Below are 18,728 nucleotides of genomic sequence, written 5' to 3' on the forward strand. Positions count from 1 at the left end.
GTTTCTGACATACGGCGTGACATGCGAAAACCCCCCTTTTTTTATAAAAAGCTCAATATCTCTAAAATAAAATTTTGAATCAAAACCAAAAAGTATACAGATCTTTAAATTAATATAACTAAGAAGTGTGTAAAATTTTAAGCAATAATCATAAATCGTTTTTGAGATACGGCGCGACATGTGAAAACCCCCCCTTTAAAAAAAAAAAAAAAATCAATATCTCAAAAATAAAATTTTGAATCAAAACCAAAAAGTATACAGATCTTTAGATTAATATAACTAAGAAGTGTGTAAAATTTTAAGCAATAATCCTAAATCGTTTTTAAGATACGGCGCGACATGTGAAAAACCCCTCCCCTTTTTTTACAAAATACTCAATAACTCAAAAATAAAATTTTGAATCATCACCAAAAAGTATACAGATCTTAAGGTTAATATAACTAAGAAGTGTGTAAAGTTTTAAGCAATAATCATAAACTGTTTTTGAGATACGGCGCGACATGTGAAAAACCCCTCCCCCTTTTTAACAAAATACTCAATATCTCTAAAATAAAATTTTGAATCATCACCAAAAAGTATACAGATCTTAAGATTAATATAACTAAGAAGTGTGTAAAGTTTTAAGCAATAATCATAAATTGTTTTTGAGATACGGCGCGACATGTGAAAAAAAAAACACACACCTGTTTTAGTTACTAAGTCCCGTAACTCAAAAAGTTTTAATCTTATTTTCACCAAAAAGTATACAGATCGTTTGACCATCATTAGAAACAACTATGTTAAGTTTCATGAAATTTGGATAAGTCATTCTCAAGTTACGGTGCGACATGTTTACGCCGGACAGACAGACGGACAGACAGACAGACGGACGGACAGACAGACGGACAGACAGACGGACGGACGCCGGACATTTGTATACCATAATACGTCCCGTCAAAAATTTGACGGGCGTATAAAAACAGCTGGAAAGTTTGTTTTCTTTTTAGTATGTACTCACTTTGTATGTCAGATAGTATTTTTATGATCTACTGGTGAAGGTGGCAGAGGACAAATTGTTCAGTTTACAAACAATTTTCTAGAAAAAAAATCTAGATTCAAACCAAAAGTGTGCACATGTAATATGAAGCCGAGAAAAAGAAACTTTTTTTTGTATTGATTGATTTTTGTTTGTTTCAATTTAGTAGCAAATATTTCATGCATATTTGAGACAAGAACAAATTGATAACAAATTAAAGAGTTAAGTTATGCAATGGATTGACATGTTTAAAGAAAAGGAATTTCGACTGTCAAATTTATACATCATGTACAGTCAACAGGATTCACTCTATATATAGCTATTGTTTCTCCTTGCCAGGCGTTGTCAAGTTGTTATTCAAAGATATAAGTATCTTCATCTTCACTGTCTAAATGGACTCGGGCCTTTATAATCTGGTGAATTGATACAACAGTATCTTACCGTCGTTAAAATCTCAAAAATCGACCAAGACAAATAGGTGCATCGATACGTATACCTGCTTAAGACTGTTAAATACTCTGATAATCAAAAACATCAATGTTATCATGCTTATGTGATCTTGAATTGGTTGGGAACAAATGAAAAAGAAGATATTCATATGTGTTCTTTTTGCGAAACCAACTGTTGGTCGAACGTTAAGTGTTTTATTCAGAAAATATATTTATAAAGCTGAACGAGTGATTGTCCGAATTTCACCAAATGTAGTGCTAAGACCAGATTTTACGCCAAATGATGTATTTGTATACAAGTCAGAACAAATCTGTAACAGATCCTGTCATCCAAAGATTGTATATGAAATAACAAATAATTGTCCAGTTCGGTGCAAGTTGGAATTTTTGATAATTCAGTAGAATTATGTTTTAATTCTTAAAACTCTTAATATGCAAGCTTTAAAATTTAATAATCATAATTGATAAACCAGCTCTATTGATCAACTTTCAAATGCTCAGCTATTTTTGAATGTTTTGTTCATCAAAAAATTGTCAATATATAAAATTCTTGATAAATTTGATAAAAATGCATAAAGTTTTCAGGCTTTTTAAAAATGCCTTTAGTAAGAAAATGCTTGAAACATATATATTAATTCATACCAAAATTTAATATTCACACATTTTTTTTATCAATTTAGATGAAGTAAAGGATTTTGTGAGAAGACTTCACTCAGAAGACAACATAGCATTGGTAGCAGTATTCGAGGCAAGATACCAAGGGATATATTGCAACAATATCATCCCTCGAGAAAACATTGGATGAAAAATACTATCGAAAAGTAGCATTAGAAATACTTTCAAAGCAGTACTACAATAGGAACAGTTTGAGATCAGGGGCAAGGTTATCATGGTTATGTAACATTACTTGCAAAGCCGCTTCTTTCCACTCTTAGTGTACGATGAATAACTCATCTTCGAACCTCGACACGACATTTTCTTCTATTTTGATTTCTTTCATGATTTTACAACAGTTGATATTTGTTATTGCCTTTATTGGTAATAGTTTGGTTATATGGATTTTTTTTACAAGACTGAAACTTAAATCGACCACAAACAGATTCATAGTCAGTCTTGCATTGGCTGACGTGCTGTCAGGAATAGTTACGGGTGTACAAATATTCTACTTTGTGTACCCGGGAATGAATGACAATATGGTCACATGTTTCCTCCGATATTTATCGATCAATTACACGACGCAGGTTTCTCAAATGACTGTAATGTTTACAACTTTTGACAGATACGTCGCCATCTGCCATCCACATCACTATGTTAGTGTCATGACGAGAAAAGTAGCTATTATTTTGTCTTTGTTACCATGGGTACTTTCCTTTGTGTCCGTTAGTTCACCATTGTTAGGATGGCATATTTGGGAACGAGGATGTAAATGTGAATATTTGTTAATATTTGAAAGAGGATACTACCTGACGTCATCAGTTATAAGTTACTCCTTTAGCATACTAACGTTTATAATGTACATCTTTATACTAAAAACAGCATGGCGATATTACTCCAGAGTCAAACCAGTAGGTGGCGACACTAGCTGTAATCATGGAACAAATAAGTCCAAAACAATGGAACGTGATGTACGGAACGCCAAAGTAACAGGTGTTGTAACCCTAGCATTTTCAGTTTGTTGGTTGCCATTTATGACATTCCCTTTTCAGAAAGGTATCGGTATAGACCAAATATCAGACACCGGTCTAACAGTGATGAACTGGCTTGTTTTCTTAGGAATGTTAAACAGCATTGTAAATCCGTTTATTTATGCATGGAAGCGACGGGACTTTAGTAAAGAATGTAAAAGGACATTTGGATGCTTCAAAAATCAGGAGGATATGTCTCAAACATCGGTAGAGTTTTAACTAGGACTCTGCACTTTCAAAGTGTATCCTGCTTTTACTACACTTCTCTTCTAAAAATTGAAAAAAAGAAAGAAATTGTCTAGACTTAAAAAATGAATATTGGTATGTTATATCAGACAGGATCATGATATATGATCTTTGCTTTCTTTGAGTATCCTTTTTTCAACTATTAGTTGACATAAAGTAACATGATCTTTTTGGCATTGTACTGAGTACATTATTATCGTTACTCACAAATTTTATATTTTAATTGTTTGTTTGAGAACAATTCCTTTGTTTTAACAACATCATTAAGAACAAAGGAATAAATGCAACAGTATTATACCGCTGTTCAAAAGTCATAAGTTGATGAAGAGAAAACAAATCCGGGTTACTAGCTAAAACGTAGGGAACCACATTAACAACAAAAGGAAAACAACGGAACAACAGAAACACTGAACTGCAAGAAACACGTTAAAAACAATAAAACACATTCATTTGTTTTAACTACAACATACAACTTCTTATTTAAAATGTTTTGAGTGGTATATGGTGATCACAATTATAAGCATATGGTTTCAGGAGAAAAGACATGAAGTCAATTACTGTTCAAAACAATTTTTGCAATGAAGCAATTAATGATTAAATCAAATATAACAAGATAACTATATACTAGTAGTAGCGGATGTACCCGCTATATACCGGACTTTTCCCTATCATTTATATTTCTACGGGCATAAATAAACTCATCATACATACTGGTGTGTAACCTGCTGCATTGTATGCATCTGTGCTAAGCCAGGAGCCTATTGTTCAGTGGTTGTCGTTTATTGATGTGGTTCAAAGATGTTTCTCGTTCCTCATTTTATATATAGATTAGACCGTTGGCTTTTTCTGTTTAAATTGTTTTACATTAGTCATTTTGGGCCCTTTATAGCTTGCTGTTCGGTGTGAGCCAAGGCTCCGTGTTGAAGGCCGTACTTTGACCTATAATTGTTTTACTTTTTATACATTGTGACTTGGATGGAGAGTTGTCTCGTTGGCACTCATACCACATCTTCTAATTTATATGGGATTAATTTTTTTTCTTAAAAAAAAAAACCAAACACTTCATCAGTGACGCTCGAATATTGATAGTCCATCTAATCTGATTTTATAGTCGTCTGATATATTGCTGCTGAAAAAAGTAAAATAACAAAAACACTGAACTCCAAGGAAAATTCAAATAGGAAATTTTTATATCAAATGGCAAAATCAAAAGCTCATATACATCAAACGAATGGAAAACAACTGTCATATTCCTGACTTGGTACAGGCATTTCCGTATGTAGAAAATGGTGGATTAAACCTGGTTTTATAGCTAGCTAAACCTCTCACTGGTATGACAGTCGCATAAAATTCCATTATATTGACAACAATGTGTGAACAAAACAAATAGACATAATAGGTGAAAACGTAAAAAATAGGGGTACAGCAGTCAACATTGTGTTATAATCCTAATCACTATAAAAACAAGCAAATATGTCAACAAGGATAAACAAAAAGGCATATAGGCAAAGCACATTAGAAAAACGAATTTTAGTTTAAACATATTTTATTTGCTCAAAGCAAAAGAGGATCAGGCACAAGTAAAACATACTTATAAAGTCTTCTCCACAATACAATATATATAACAATACAAATTGAACATGAGCATGCATCATATAATATAAACAACATAAATATTACTAAACTATACTGAAAAAAGGAGAGGGAATGTGGAAAAAACGACAGAGATTAGGATGATGATGATAATGGTGATGATGTGCGTTTTACCTATGCTGATACTATACTACGAGGAATCGTTTTGATCTCTTTATAAAATTGAATACTTGTTTATCAATTTGCACATTTTGATCATAGGAAAGAGTTACTTTTCCAAAAACCAATAGTTTTAAATCCAACTCGCAGCCTTCGGGAAGCCAGCTGAGACCATTAAAAAGAATAGCCCTTTCATTTAGATAGAAAGGACAATCAAAGAAAAAATGGTGCATGTCCTCAATATCCAAACCACATTTACATGTTGGATCAGATATAATGTTAGCTCTAAACAATTCACAATTCAAGAAGGATGCCGAACATCTAAATTGGGTTAATATTATATTCAATTTTCTTGGACCATATAAATAATGTTTAGATTGATTCTCATTTCGAATGTCGTGGTTTTTTAATTCTACTTTGAATTTTGATAATGAGAAAAACGAATGACAAGAATACAAAAATTTACCATAGCACAATAACACAATGACGGGATGTATAAGTACCGAGTCACGAACAGAAACAGTCATAACAGAAAGTTGTTTATTAGATGGCAAAAAAAAAAACAAAAAAAACCTCAAACACATCAAACGAATGAAAAACAACTGTCATATTTCCGACTTGATTTTCCTTATGTAGAAAATGGTTGATTAAACCTGGTTTTATAGCTCGCTAAACTCGTATGGCAGTCGCATAGATTTCCATTATATTGACCGCAAAGTGTTAGCAAAACAAACAGACATAATAAGTAAAGTGTCAAAATTTGGGCTACAGCGGCCAACATTGTGTAATCACTATAAATACGAATAACTATTTCAACAAAAATAACAACAATTGCATATAGACACTCGATAGACAAAGTACATAAGCAAAAATGAAAGACAAGAATGCAAAAAATGACAATAGCACAATAACAAAATGGTGGAGTGTATAAATATCAAGCCACGCCAAAAGAATATTACCAAAAATGGACTAAACAGTACAGCTTAAAAAACATACAAAGACAAATAAAAAGAACACAATAACACGTAATTAAGATGATAAACAACGTCAGTACCTATAATCTATACTTCAAGACCATCATGTATTATTTGTGAAGTTGATACGGATTATTTATCAACAAAGTCTTGTTATCTTCCGAGAACTTTTATTAGAAAAAGGAGATGTTCATTGGCATAAACCTGGTTCATTAAGTTTCTGCTCAGACACTTGCGAAGCATCTTATGTATCTTGGTACTAAGCTGCAGTACTATTCTAGTTTTGGTTCGACTTTCGTTTTAGTAAGCCCTTCCCTTGAATGATTCGAAGTATCGTCTAATACATGATAAAGCATGATTTGTTTGAGCTGCTGATTTTTGAAATTTTGATTTAAAGAAAGTCTTATACCTAAATATTTTGCGGACTGTACTTTTTTCCCTAGTTTTGATTCTGAGGATATTACATTTGTAAGAATGATCTTGTCCTTATTTCAAAGCTTCTTCGATTTCCTTTGGGAGTTTATTACAGTCATCTTGAGATAATACGTATACATCGCCAGCTGATGATGTCGTCTACAAGCAGTGTTATATATAACTTTGTACACCAGACGCGCGTCTCTTCTACAAATGACGCTCGAATAAAAACAATTTTTAGGCCAAAAAAAGTACGAAGATGAAGAGCACGGAGGACCAAAAATTCCAAAAGTTATTGTAAAATACAGCTAAGGTAATCTATTCCTGCGGTAGAAAATCCTGAGTATTAATGCTTATTTGGAAAATCCATTCGAAAGGCATATTATTGATGAATAGTTGACAATTGTAATTGATGCCTAAACAACTATCATGATCACCCGATCATTAAATGTTTGGTAAACGCTTTTTAAAGATACTAAACCCAGAAGAAAAACTCTGGCATTGCGAAAGCAAAAGTAGTCAGCTAATTCGAGTCGTATATGTCGACAACTCAAATCACCGAGGAAACAGATGACACACTAGTAGAATGGTCTCCTCAATTGAAACAGGTATTTGAAAGTCCCGACTATGTACTGGTTACCTAAATTTCATAAACAACAATTCAAATTCCGTTTCATCTCTGCATCTTGTAAGTGTTCAACTACTAATATATCAGTGCTTCTAACTACCTCTCTTGCTACTATCAAAGAACTTGTTATTAACTTTTGTAATAAAGCTTATGAAAATAATGGTATTAATCATTTTTGGAGTGTTAAAAATTCTTTAGAGGTTTTAGATAAAATACATGCTTTTGATGGTCCTCTTAATTCTGTTGACAGTTATAATTTTTCTACTCTCTACACTACACTTCCACACAATATTATCAAGAAAAAGTTTTTATATTTAATTCAATGGTCTTTTGAAAAATCTCATTGAAAATTTATTTGCTGTAATTCGTTTAAAACCTTTTTTTTCTGTAACGAAAAAGGAAAGTATGCTAGATACACTTACTGGAAATGTGAAGATATGATTGAAGCTTTAAATTTTCTCCTGGACAACATATATGTACGTTTCGGCGATAAAGTGTATCGACAAGTAGTAGGTATTCCTATAGGCACTAACTGTGCCCCTTTAATAGCAGATTTATTCCTGTATTGCTATGAATCTCAGTTTATGACCAAATTCAGTAAAGACACGTCATTGTTACATTTGGTTGATACATTCAACAATACCTACCGTTATCTTGATGATACTTTTTCGTTAAATAATCCGGAGTTCTCTAAATATACTACCAAAATTTACCCAAAGGACTTACTTTAAATAAATCTAACATAAACAGCAGTAGTTGTCTTTTTCTAGATTTAGACATTTCAATTTCTAAAGGGAAACTCCATACTAAAATTTACGACAAAAAAGACAATTTTTCATTCCCTATAATTGTAAATTTTCCCTTTTCAGACGGCGATGTTCCTTTGGCTCCATCATACGGTGTTTGTATATCCCAACTCGTTCGTTATGCCCGTGTGTGTAGTGATTTCATAGATTTTAACGAACGTAATCAATGCATCACTGGTAAATTATTAAGTCAGGGATTTCGTTACCATAAATTACTCAAAACGTTTACTAAATTCTTTCATAGATACAAAGATTTGATTTGACTGTACCTGTAGAAACTTATTAAAAACGGTATTTAACATCCTAAATTTTACGGTAATTTTGTAATAAAAGCGCGGAAATCACTATGTGATCCGTGTAAACTCATCGAACTCTTAAACAAACTTATATATACACCAGGGTTTTCGATATCATAAACTAGTCAAAACATTTACTAAATTTTATCATCGGTATAAGGACATCATTCGTAAATATAACTCAACATGCAGACATCTTATACGTTCGGGTATTTCACATCCAATCTTTTATGGTAATATTCTTTACAAAGCACAAAAATGTCAGTATTCACCTCAAAAGCTAACAAAACCTTTAAACAGACTTATTAAGAAGGGATATAGTTACGATACTGTTGTCAGGTCATTAAAGATTGCATATTTTGGCTTTAATATTGATTCACTTATAGGGTCTTTGCATCGGAATTAAACATATTTATTCTAAAACCAGTTGTTGGCATGACACGGGTTATGTTTTTCTCATATATTATATGACGGTATAATACTAAACCCCTAACAGGAGGAATTGTGCCTGATATTCATATAATGAAGACATAATCTTTCAATCAGTTTAATTGAGGTCTGGAGCTGGCATGTCAGTAACTGCTGGTAGTCTGTTGTTATTTATGTATTATTGTCATTTTGTTTATTTTCTTTTGTTTCCTATTCTGACATCGGACTCGGACTTCTCTTGAACCGAGTTTTACTTTGCGTACTGTTGTACGTTTGTTTTTTCTACATTGGCTAGAGGTATAGGGGGGGGGGGGGGTTGAGATCTCAAAAAACATGTTTAACCCCGCCGCATTTTTGCGCCTGTCCCAAGTCAGGAGCCTCTGGCCTTTGTTAGTCTTGCATCATTTTTAATTTTAGTTTCTTGTGTATAATTTGGAGTTTAGTATGGCGTCCATTATCACTGAACTAGTAAACATATTTGTTTAGGGGCCAGCTGAAGGACGCCTCCGGGTGCGGGAGTTTCTCGCTGCATTGAAGACCCATTGGTGGCCTTCGGCTGTTGTCTGATCTATGGTCGGGTTGTTGTCTCTTTGACACATTCCCCATTTCCATTCTCAATTTTATTATAAGTAAAGGTTATCTTACCAATGTTGTAATTAGATCTTTGAATGCAGTTTACATTGGCACAAATATCGATTTCGTCATCAGCAAATTAAAACTAACTAAATTTGTATTCTTTTCAAACGGGGTTTATTTTTGGGGGATGTATAAATACACATCCACGTTCATTTTCTATATAGAGATTACTCTATCTATGTATTACATTATACTTTTTTTATTAAAAGGTTAACTCCTCACTATCCTACTGCCTGTCGATACTTTTACTTTTGGTATTGCACAAGTCGTGTCTTCTTTGACTGTCCATGACGTTAAAATACTAAATCCCTGGGATGGGTTTTAGTTGATTTTAGTATCTGGTGCATGAATTTTTATTATTAATTGTTTTTGGCTTTAAACTAGCTTTCAGTAACTGCGAGTACTCTCAAATCGTACTTTCGTGTTAATTTGACCTGTTGGTACCATTTGTAATGTTTTTTTGTTATTTAATGTTTACTTATTTAGCTTTAATTCTCGTCTCTCTATTTTTAATATATACCAGCTTTGATAAGTGTTTGGTATGACTATAAATTTTCACTTCTGTTCTCTTACTATGAACAACAAAATTATTTATTTTGCTAAAAATATTTCCGTATTCCATTACTGTATACCTTACAACAAGATTATTTTCATTTACCTGTGTACATTATTTCATTTGGCGGCATGTTGTCCAAGGTTATGGTTGTCTTTCTGATATCGTTTAACATCTCACCCTTAATTTATTGATTTTGTATTTACACTGTTTCATAGATCAAATTTATTCGTTCAGTGTATGTTCACTTGTTTGTGTTAATATGTCTTTTGATTGAGTTAAGCCATTTCAATTAATATTTTATAGTGTGTCTTTCTATGTTGTGATGTTACACTATTGTTTCAGGTAAGGGTGAAGGTTGGTACCTATTAAAACGTTTAAACTCGCTGCATTTGTTTGCACCTATCCTAAGTCAGGAACCTGATATTCAGTGGTTGTCGTTTGTGGTTCATAATTGTTTCTCGTTTTTTTTATATAGATTAGACCGTTGGTTTTCTGTTTGAATGGTTTTACACTTTTTTACATTTTGCATTTTTGGGGCCCTTTATAGCTTGCTGTTCGGTGTAAGACAAGGCTCCGTGTTGAAGACCGTACTTTGATCTATAATGGTTAAATTTTACAAATTGTGACTTGGATGGAGAGTTGTCTCATTGGCACTCATACCACATCTTCTTATATCTATTGTTAGATTGTCACCAGTTAGAAGCTCTTTTGTCAGAATACATAAATTCAAAGGATGAATTTGATATAAATTTACTCTGAGAGTATTGACATCCAACAAGCACCACCAATCAACAAACAAATACGAAAAATACCATTGAAATTTGTTGAAGTAGAAACAGCAGTTATCCGAAATGCCAAAGTCTGGTGTAATTGAGTCAAGTCATTGGAATGGGCATTAGGTCCAGTTTTGATATGAAAATCAGATGGGAAAGTATGTTGTGCGATTGATTATCGAAGAAATAACTCCGTTCCGTTATGTGTATCCGTTACTGTTACATTTACTGGAAACCGTCTTCACTGGCCAAGGGTTACGACCCAGTACTCTCCTCTCTACCCTTGGCGGATTAAAATAGCACTTCGGATCGACGAGTTAATGATTTCCATTTGTAGCAGTTGTAACTGGTTGCATCCGATCAAAAAGCGCCTTTTAGATGATCACGCGTAAATGAAGAAAATGTAAATAAACAGTTGCCACGTGCCTGTGCAACCGGTCTTTAACCCCAAAACATCGGACGATATTTAGTGACAATAATAAAGTTCTTAATCAACTAACTGAAGTTCCTTGGTATGTTTGTGTTGGAATACATATGGTATGCATGTGTTGGAATGTCAACGGCATATGTTGGAATGCCAACGTAGAATTTTGGTTCCTGCTTCACGAATTTCGAACTGGATCTTCCATCACTGTATTGGATACCTAAACTACATAAGTGTTCTTACAAACAACGGTATATTACTGGGTTTTCCAAGTGCTCCACGAAACCTCTTTCAAAATTATTAACATCAATCTTATTAACAATCAAAGTCGGGCTTCAAAGTTGTTGTGAAACAACCTATTCCAGAGGTGGCGTGAATCAGATGTGGATACTAAAAAATTCAAAAGATCTTTTAGAGAACATACAATCTAAGACTCTTTCATCTTGCAATAATATTAACACACTTGACTTTTCTACACTTTACACAAGTATTCCCCATTCCAAACTAAAAGACAAATTGAAAGAGGTGGTCCTGCTTTGTTTCATTAAAAAAATGGCCAACGTAGATACAAGTATATTGTCTTAGGGAGGAATAAATTATACTTTGTAAAAAATCACTCTGATTCAAACAACAAATTTTCTGAAACTGACATCATCAAGATGCTTGATTTCTTGATTGACAACATATTTGTTACGTTTGGAGGACGTGTTTTTCAGCAAACAAACGACATTCCCATGGGAACAAACTGTGCCCTTTTTTGCCGACTTGTTTCTTTATTCATATGAGGCTGACTTCATACAAGATCTTCTTCGGAAGAAAGAAACGAAGTTAGCAGTATCCTTTAACTTTAATCACCGCTTTATAGATGATGTTCTCTCACTAAATAATTCAAAATTTGGTTACTATATTGAACGCATCTATCCCATCGAATTTGAGATAAAGGATACGACAAATGTTGTCTGCTCTATGGTCGGGTTTTTGTCTCTTTGACACATTCCCCATTTCCATTCTCAATTTTTGTAAAGTCTGCCCCATATCTTGACTTACATCTAGAAATTGACAATGAGGGTCGGATGAAAACTAAACTTTACGACAAAAGAGATGAATTCAGCTTCCCAATTGTGAACTTTACCTTTCTATGCAGCAACATTCCAGCAGCGCCTGTATACGGTATTCCAATGCTTGTATTTCCTATCATGATTTCCTTGATAGAGGGTTTCTGCTCACAAGGAAGCTATTAAACCAAGAGTTCTAAGTGGTGAAGGTGAAATCATCCCTTCGTAAGTTTTACGGACGCCATCACGAGATGGTTGGCCGTTATGTAATATCTGTTTTACAGATGATAGCGGATATGTTCCTAATGTCGTAACTACAATCCCGTCCCCTTTTCACGAATGTGACCTGCCGAATTACAATTAATACCGGGTTTGTACTAACATGAGCAACACGACGGGTACCACATGTGAAGCAGGATCTGCTTAGCCTTCCGGGGCACCTGAGATCACCCCAAGTTTTTGGTGGGGTTCGTGTTGCTAAGTCTTTAGTTTTTTATGTTGTGTTTTGTGTACTATTGTTTGTTTGTTGGGTTTTTGTCTTTTTTAGCCATGGTGTGTCGTCGACTTATGAGTTTGAATGTTCCTCTGGTACCTTTCGCCTCTCATGTAAACACTATACACAACCATGTTTACCCTTTCACACTGAAGAGGGTTCAAGTACTGACATTGATCAAGAATGGTCTAGTCGGAAAAGGCGTGATTTTTGTCTACCGGTAGATGGCGCAGCATTGTAATCACAAATGTTGGCTTAATCTGTCAAGGGTGGGAAGGAGGGGACTGGATCGAAACCCTTGGCTAGCAAAGATGACTGCAAACTAGTGGTTTTTGAAATTTGAAGCTATTAACGCCTATAGGCAGGTGACGGCGAGACCGTTAAATCAACTCAAAACTGCCTTCATAACCAAAGGACTTGTCCAGTTCACACGTATGAGATTCTGCCTTTTTGATGCTTGATCTGTGTATGCACGTGCTATGGAAAAGATATTGCGCGGTCTTACTTGGCAAATTACACTATGTTTCTTGGACGATTTTCTAGTCATAGGAACAACTTCAGTGATCATATCGACAATCTAAGGGTTGTGTAAGAACTTGAACCTTGAAAATGTGCTTTGTGTAAGAAGGAAGTAACTTTCTTAGGTAAAACTGTGAACAGACAAGGTATGTCAATCGGTAAGAAGTATGTTGAAATAATAACATGAGGAAAAATAAAGATACGACCGGAGAGGTCTAACCCTGAACAGATGGGACAAGTTTGGACCAGGAACATATATATTGATATATAGATATACTGTTCCCAGTTTGGACACAATATTCAAGCTTGATACTGTCTGAATTTGGAATGTGATCAAATTTTTGACATAATATAGTTTTCTGACACAAAATAAATGTGGTCAAAGATCTTAAAAATTTGAAATGGGACATTTAATTTACCTAGAGTGGTCTGATATCCAAAATCTTAACAACATGGTTAGATTCAGCAAAAAAACACCAACAAATTTAATTTTAGTTGAAATCAAACAAAGTTTAATTTTAGACCCTTCAAACCTTAATATGGACTAATTTGAAAACAGGGCCCAAAGTAAAAAATCTAAATGCACAATAAGATTCAGCATATCATACAGCCGCAATAATTCAGTTTTTGATGAAATCAAACAAAATTTAATTTTGGACCCTTTTGACCTCAATGTAGACCGATTTAAAAATGGGGCCCAATATCCAAAAAAGTAATACAAGGTTAGAACCCCCCAAAATTAAAGACTTTAAATTAATCCCATTGAAATTGGTTAAAAGATTTGTATTTATTTTTAATTGAAGATTTCTTGCTATTGCGCAATACTGTGCAATTTAAGATTTCTTGCTTTTGTGCAATACTGCGCAACTGAAGATTTCTTGCTATTGCACAATACGTGTTGTTGTGCAATACTGTCCAATTGAAGATTTCTTGCTATTGCACAATACTGTAGAATTGAAGATTTCTTGCTATTGCGCAATACTGTGCAATTGAAGATTTCTTGCTATTGCACAATAATGTGCTATTGAAGATTTCTTGCTATTGCGCAATACTTTATTGTTGCGCAATACTATGCTATGTACTGTTGGTACCAAGCCCCCAAAATCAATCCTAACCTTACTTTTGTGGTTTTGAACCTTCTGGCAAAATTTCTTAGAGATCCATTCACTTAAACTAAAGTTATTGTCCGGGAACCAAATGTGTCTTCGGACGACGCTGACGCAGACGACACCATAGCATTATACGACGGAATTTTTTTTTGGCAGTCGTATAAAAACCAAGTAACACTAAGAAGCAGTTCATAGGTTTTGTCAGTTCCGCCAAAGGTCACCTCCAGTGTTGGTGGGGTTCATGTTGCTCAGTCTTAAGTTTTCTATGTTGTGTTTTGTATACTGTTGTTTTGTCTTTTGGTCTCTTTCTTGTATTACCATGGCGCTGTCAGTTTCTTTTCGAATTATGAGTTTGAATGTCCCTTTGGTATCTTTCGTCTGTCTTTTACCATCGGATTTTTTTTTAAAGGATATTGCTAAACCATTGACAAGGATTACTGTAAAGAAACCATCGGCAGAAGGCACATGCCACTCTATACAAGAGGCTCGTAAGATGACGATGATGAAAGGCCGTTTAACGTCCGGCGGCAAATTAAATGCATATTCAAGACGAGAACATGTTAATGCGAAATGAATATCATGTGACCCTGGTTTGTGATAGACCGACGTGTCTTTTTGTTGTTTGGATGTACAAGTACCCGGCCACGTCCACTTGTAATTGTAGTATTTGTATTTTTATCCATCTGATGAGTTAAGCCTCTTTCAACTGATTTTTATAGTTCGTTCTTATGTTGTACTGTTACACCACTGTCCCAGGTTAGGGGGAGGGTTGGGATCCCGCTAACATGTTTAACCCCGCCACATTCTGTATGTATGTATGTGTCTGTCCCAAGTCAGGAGCCTGTTATTCAGTGGTTGTCGTTTGTTTATGTGTTACATATTTGTTTTTCGTTCATTTTTGTACATAAATTAGGCCGTTAGTTTTCTCGTTTGAATTGTTTTACATTGTCATTTCGGGGCATTTTATAGCTGACTGTGTGGTATGGGCTTTGCTCATTGTTCAAGGCCGTACGGTGACCTATAGTTGTTAATTTCTGTGTCATTTGGTCTCTTGTGGAGAGTTGTCTCATTGACAATCATACCACATCTTCTCTTTTATATATATTAGCAAGATTTTTAGCATGGTAGTTCACAAGGTAACAGTCTGCAGGATGATGTCACTCTACCCGGACATTATATTCTGACTCCGAGCCGAGCCGACCATTCTTTGCTCTTACTCCTGAACACCGGGTTTAAATATATTTCATTTGAAAAAAAAAAAAAAAAACTCACAAAAAGGATTAGACACAAGTGGACTAACCCTAACCCTTTTTTGCATATGGGTCAATATCCCGCTAATACGCCTCAGAGTGATGAACTCAACTATGAATAGAAATAGAAAAACCCTGTGTGCAAAGAAATTGGACATGCAGTTATTTTTATTAATTGACTGAGCTTAACAATTTGTAATTTTTTGAAGAACAGGAGACTGTACAATAAAGATGGAGTTATTAATCGTTTGTACAGAACTGAATTTAACTACCACATGTGATAAAATGTATCAGCTTCGAAACAAGCCATCAAACATATTCAAATTTACAATATGGACAGAAGAATTGAAGAAAATGCTACCATTGTCGCCTATGGGAAATGAATTGCGAATCTTGACCCAAATAAAAATGTTTAAACTTAAATACCGCGTGCTTAGCAGAGAAGCAAATACCAACTCTTTAACTTCTTTTACCCGACTGGGCTTCGAATTCATCACCTCCCGCACTTGATAAGAACACGCTACCACGACACAGTCCACCGAGGCGTTTTGACGTTCCTAACAACCCGAATCATTCACCTTGTAGATATCTTAACGCACCAGTGGTAAACTGTACAGACACAAGGAGTTGTCAGCAATCAATGTAAGTATACTTTAGATGGGGTCCACCGGAAAACATAAAGAATATCTCAGGACCAGAAGCAGAACACTTTAAAATTAATAGAATTAATCAAAAGTTATCATAGATAAAAGCAGAGACATATAATGTATTATATGTCTCTGATAAAAGCTACCAGACTCATCCGTTGAAAGGCGCTGAAATCAAAACAATTTGAAAGCCAAATCTCTTACGAGATTGAAGAGCAACACAAAAATGCTAAAAGGCCACCATTGCAAGAAGGTAGATACTGTTTCTTTCCGCAGAGAAGGAGGGTCCTCAGAAATACTGTGAAACTGTTCACTCGCGTAGTGGTATTTACCATATGTGGATTCTAACAGGAACTTCTGGATAATTTTAAATCTCGGTCTTTCTTTGAAATTAATCCTATCACAACTTTTGATTTTTTCAACCCTATTTACCACCATTCTCCATGTGAAATTGAAATATCGTCTAGAAGAAATAATCCACAATGCTTTTCAATATAAAAATGGTAGCATACGCTATAAATTTATAACTTTGGGATACCATAGGACATATTCTGTTAATAGTGAACAAAAGGGTAAAACATGCTTCACAGAGGAACAAGTGATCAGTATGGTGGAGTTTCTTATTGACAACATATTTGTTGAATTTGGAGACTTTTTCAATAAAATTGTCGGCATTCTTATGGGAATGAACTGTGCGCCTCTCCTTGCCGACCTCACCTTATTTTCATATGAGTCGGAGTTCCTTCAGACACTTGTCACAAACAAGAAGATTAAAGAAGCCAGATCATTTAATTTCACATTCAGATATATTGATGATGTTCTTTCCATAAACAATCCAAACTTTTCTGATTTGGTTCCATTAATTTATCCACTAGAAATTAAAGAAACAACAGACACGGCTTTCTCTGCCTTCTTTTTAGACTTATACCTCGATTTGACATACATGGTCATCTCAGTACCAGAATCTATGACAAACGAGACAATTTAATTTTGAAATTGATAATTTCCCCCACGTTAGTAGCAATATACCAACTTCCCCTGCATATGGGATATAGATTTCCCAACTCATTCGGTATTCAAGAGCTTGCAGCTGCTACCCACACTTTATAAAACCTCACCAGTGTCTGAGCAGAAAGTTGATGAACCAGGGTTATGTCAAAGAACATCTCTTCCTTTTTCTTAAAAAGTTCATCGGAAGATACCGACATTATTGATAAATATTCCGTATCAACTTCACAAATATTACATGATGGTCTTGAAGTATAGATTCTAGGTACTAATCTTGTTTATCATCTTAATTGCGTGTTATAGCGTTCTTTTATTTGTCTTTGTAAATTATTTTTTTAACCTTTACTGTTTAGTCCATTTTTGGTAATATCTTTTTGGCGTGGATGGGTACATATGCATCCTGCCAATGTGTTGTTGTGCTGTGGTAATTTTTGTTTTTTTTTGTCTTTCATTCTTGCTTATGTGCTTTGTCTATATGCCATTTTGTTTTTCTTTGTTGACATATTTGTTTGTTTTTATAGAGATTAGGATTTTAACACAATGTTGACTGCTGTACCCTTATTTATTACATTTTTACCTATTATGTCCGTTTGTTTTGTTCCCACATTGTGGCCAATATAATGGAATTTTATGTGATTGGCATACAAGTGAGAGTTTTTGCTAGCTATAAAACTAGGTTTAATCCACCAAAACAAACAGACATAATAGATATAAATGTCAAAATTATGGGTACAGCAGTCAACATTGTGCTATAATCTTAATCACTATAAAAACAAACCAATATGTCTTCAAAGAAAAACAAAAATACATATAGACAAAGCACATTAGCAAAAACGAAAGACAAAATTACAAATATTTACCATAGCACAATAATACAATGATGGAATGTATAAGTACTGAGCCACGTCAAATGGATATTACCAAAAATAGACTTAACAGTAAAAGTAATACTTTACAAAGACAAATAAAAGAACACTATAACACTTATAGATGTAAACAACATCAGTACCTAGAATCTAAACTTCAAGACCATCGTGTACTATTTGTGGAGTTGATACGGAATATTTATCAACAAGATCTTGGTATCTTTCTATGAACTTTTTTATTGATCCTTTGTATAAACTTATTCTAAAAGGCCACAATTGCAAGAAAGTACATAATTCTTAGTAAAACATTGTTTCATTGATCCTTTGTATAAACTTACTAAAAAATCTTATCACTTTAACACTGTATATCGTTAAATATTGTTTCTATTCAATTTTCTTTCATTGTTGTAAAATAGGTCAAGGCATAAGATTACTCTTTTGAATTGTTTCACGTTTTCTACTTATTTGACCTTAAATAGATGATGTTACAGTATTGGTTTTGCTCATTATTGAATGATATATGGTGACCTGTTACATTTCACATCCTTTGCTCATTATTGAATGATATATGGTGACCTGTTACTTTTATCCTTTGCTCATTATTGAATGATATATGGTGACCTGTTACTTTTCACATCCTTTGGTCATTATGGATAGTTGGCAATTATATCAAATTTCAGTTTTACTCCTAAAAGGAC

At 34.1% G+C, this 18,728-nt stretch overlaps 1 protein-coding gene across 1 annotated transcript; it reads left to right on the forward strand.

Annotated features, from left to right (window-relative positions):
- The first annotated feature begins 2,150 nt into the window (after positions 1-2,150).
- LOC127700017 (adenosine receptor A2b-like) lies at positions 2,151-3,478 on the forward strand. The gene has a single exon (XM_052203455.1). The coding sequence runs from the start codon at positions 2,406-2,408 to the stop codon at positions 3,366-3,368; it is 963 nt and encodes a 320-aa protein (XP_052059415.1). The 5' UTR covers positions 2,151-2,405; the 3' UTR covers positions 3,369-3,478.
- Positions 3,479-18,728: the final 15,250 nt, after the last annotated feature.

The sequence above is a fragment of the Mytilus californianus genome, unplaced genomic scaffold (genome assembly GCF_021869535.1).
Source record: "Mytilus californianus isolate M0D057914Y unplaced genomic scaffold, xbMytCali1.0.p SCAF_46, whole genome shotgun sequence".
Taxonomy (NCBI): domain Eukaryota; kingdom Metazoa; phylum Mollusca; class Bivalvia; order Mytilida; family Mytilidae; genus Mytilus; species Mytilus californianus.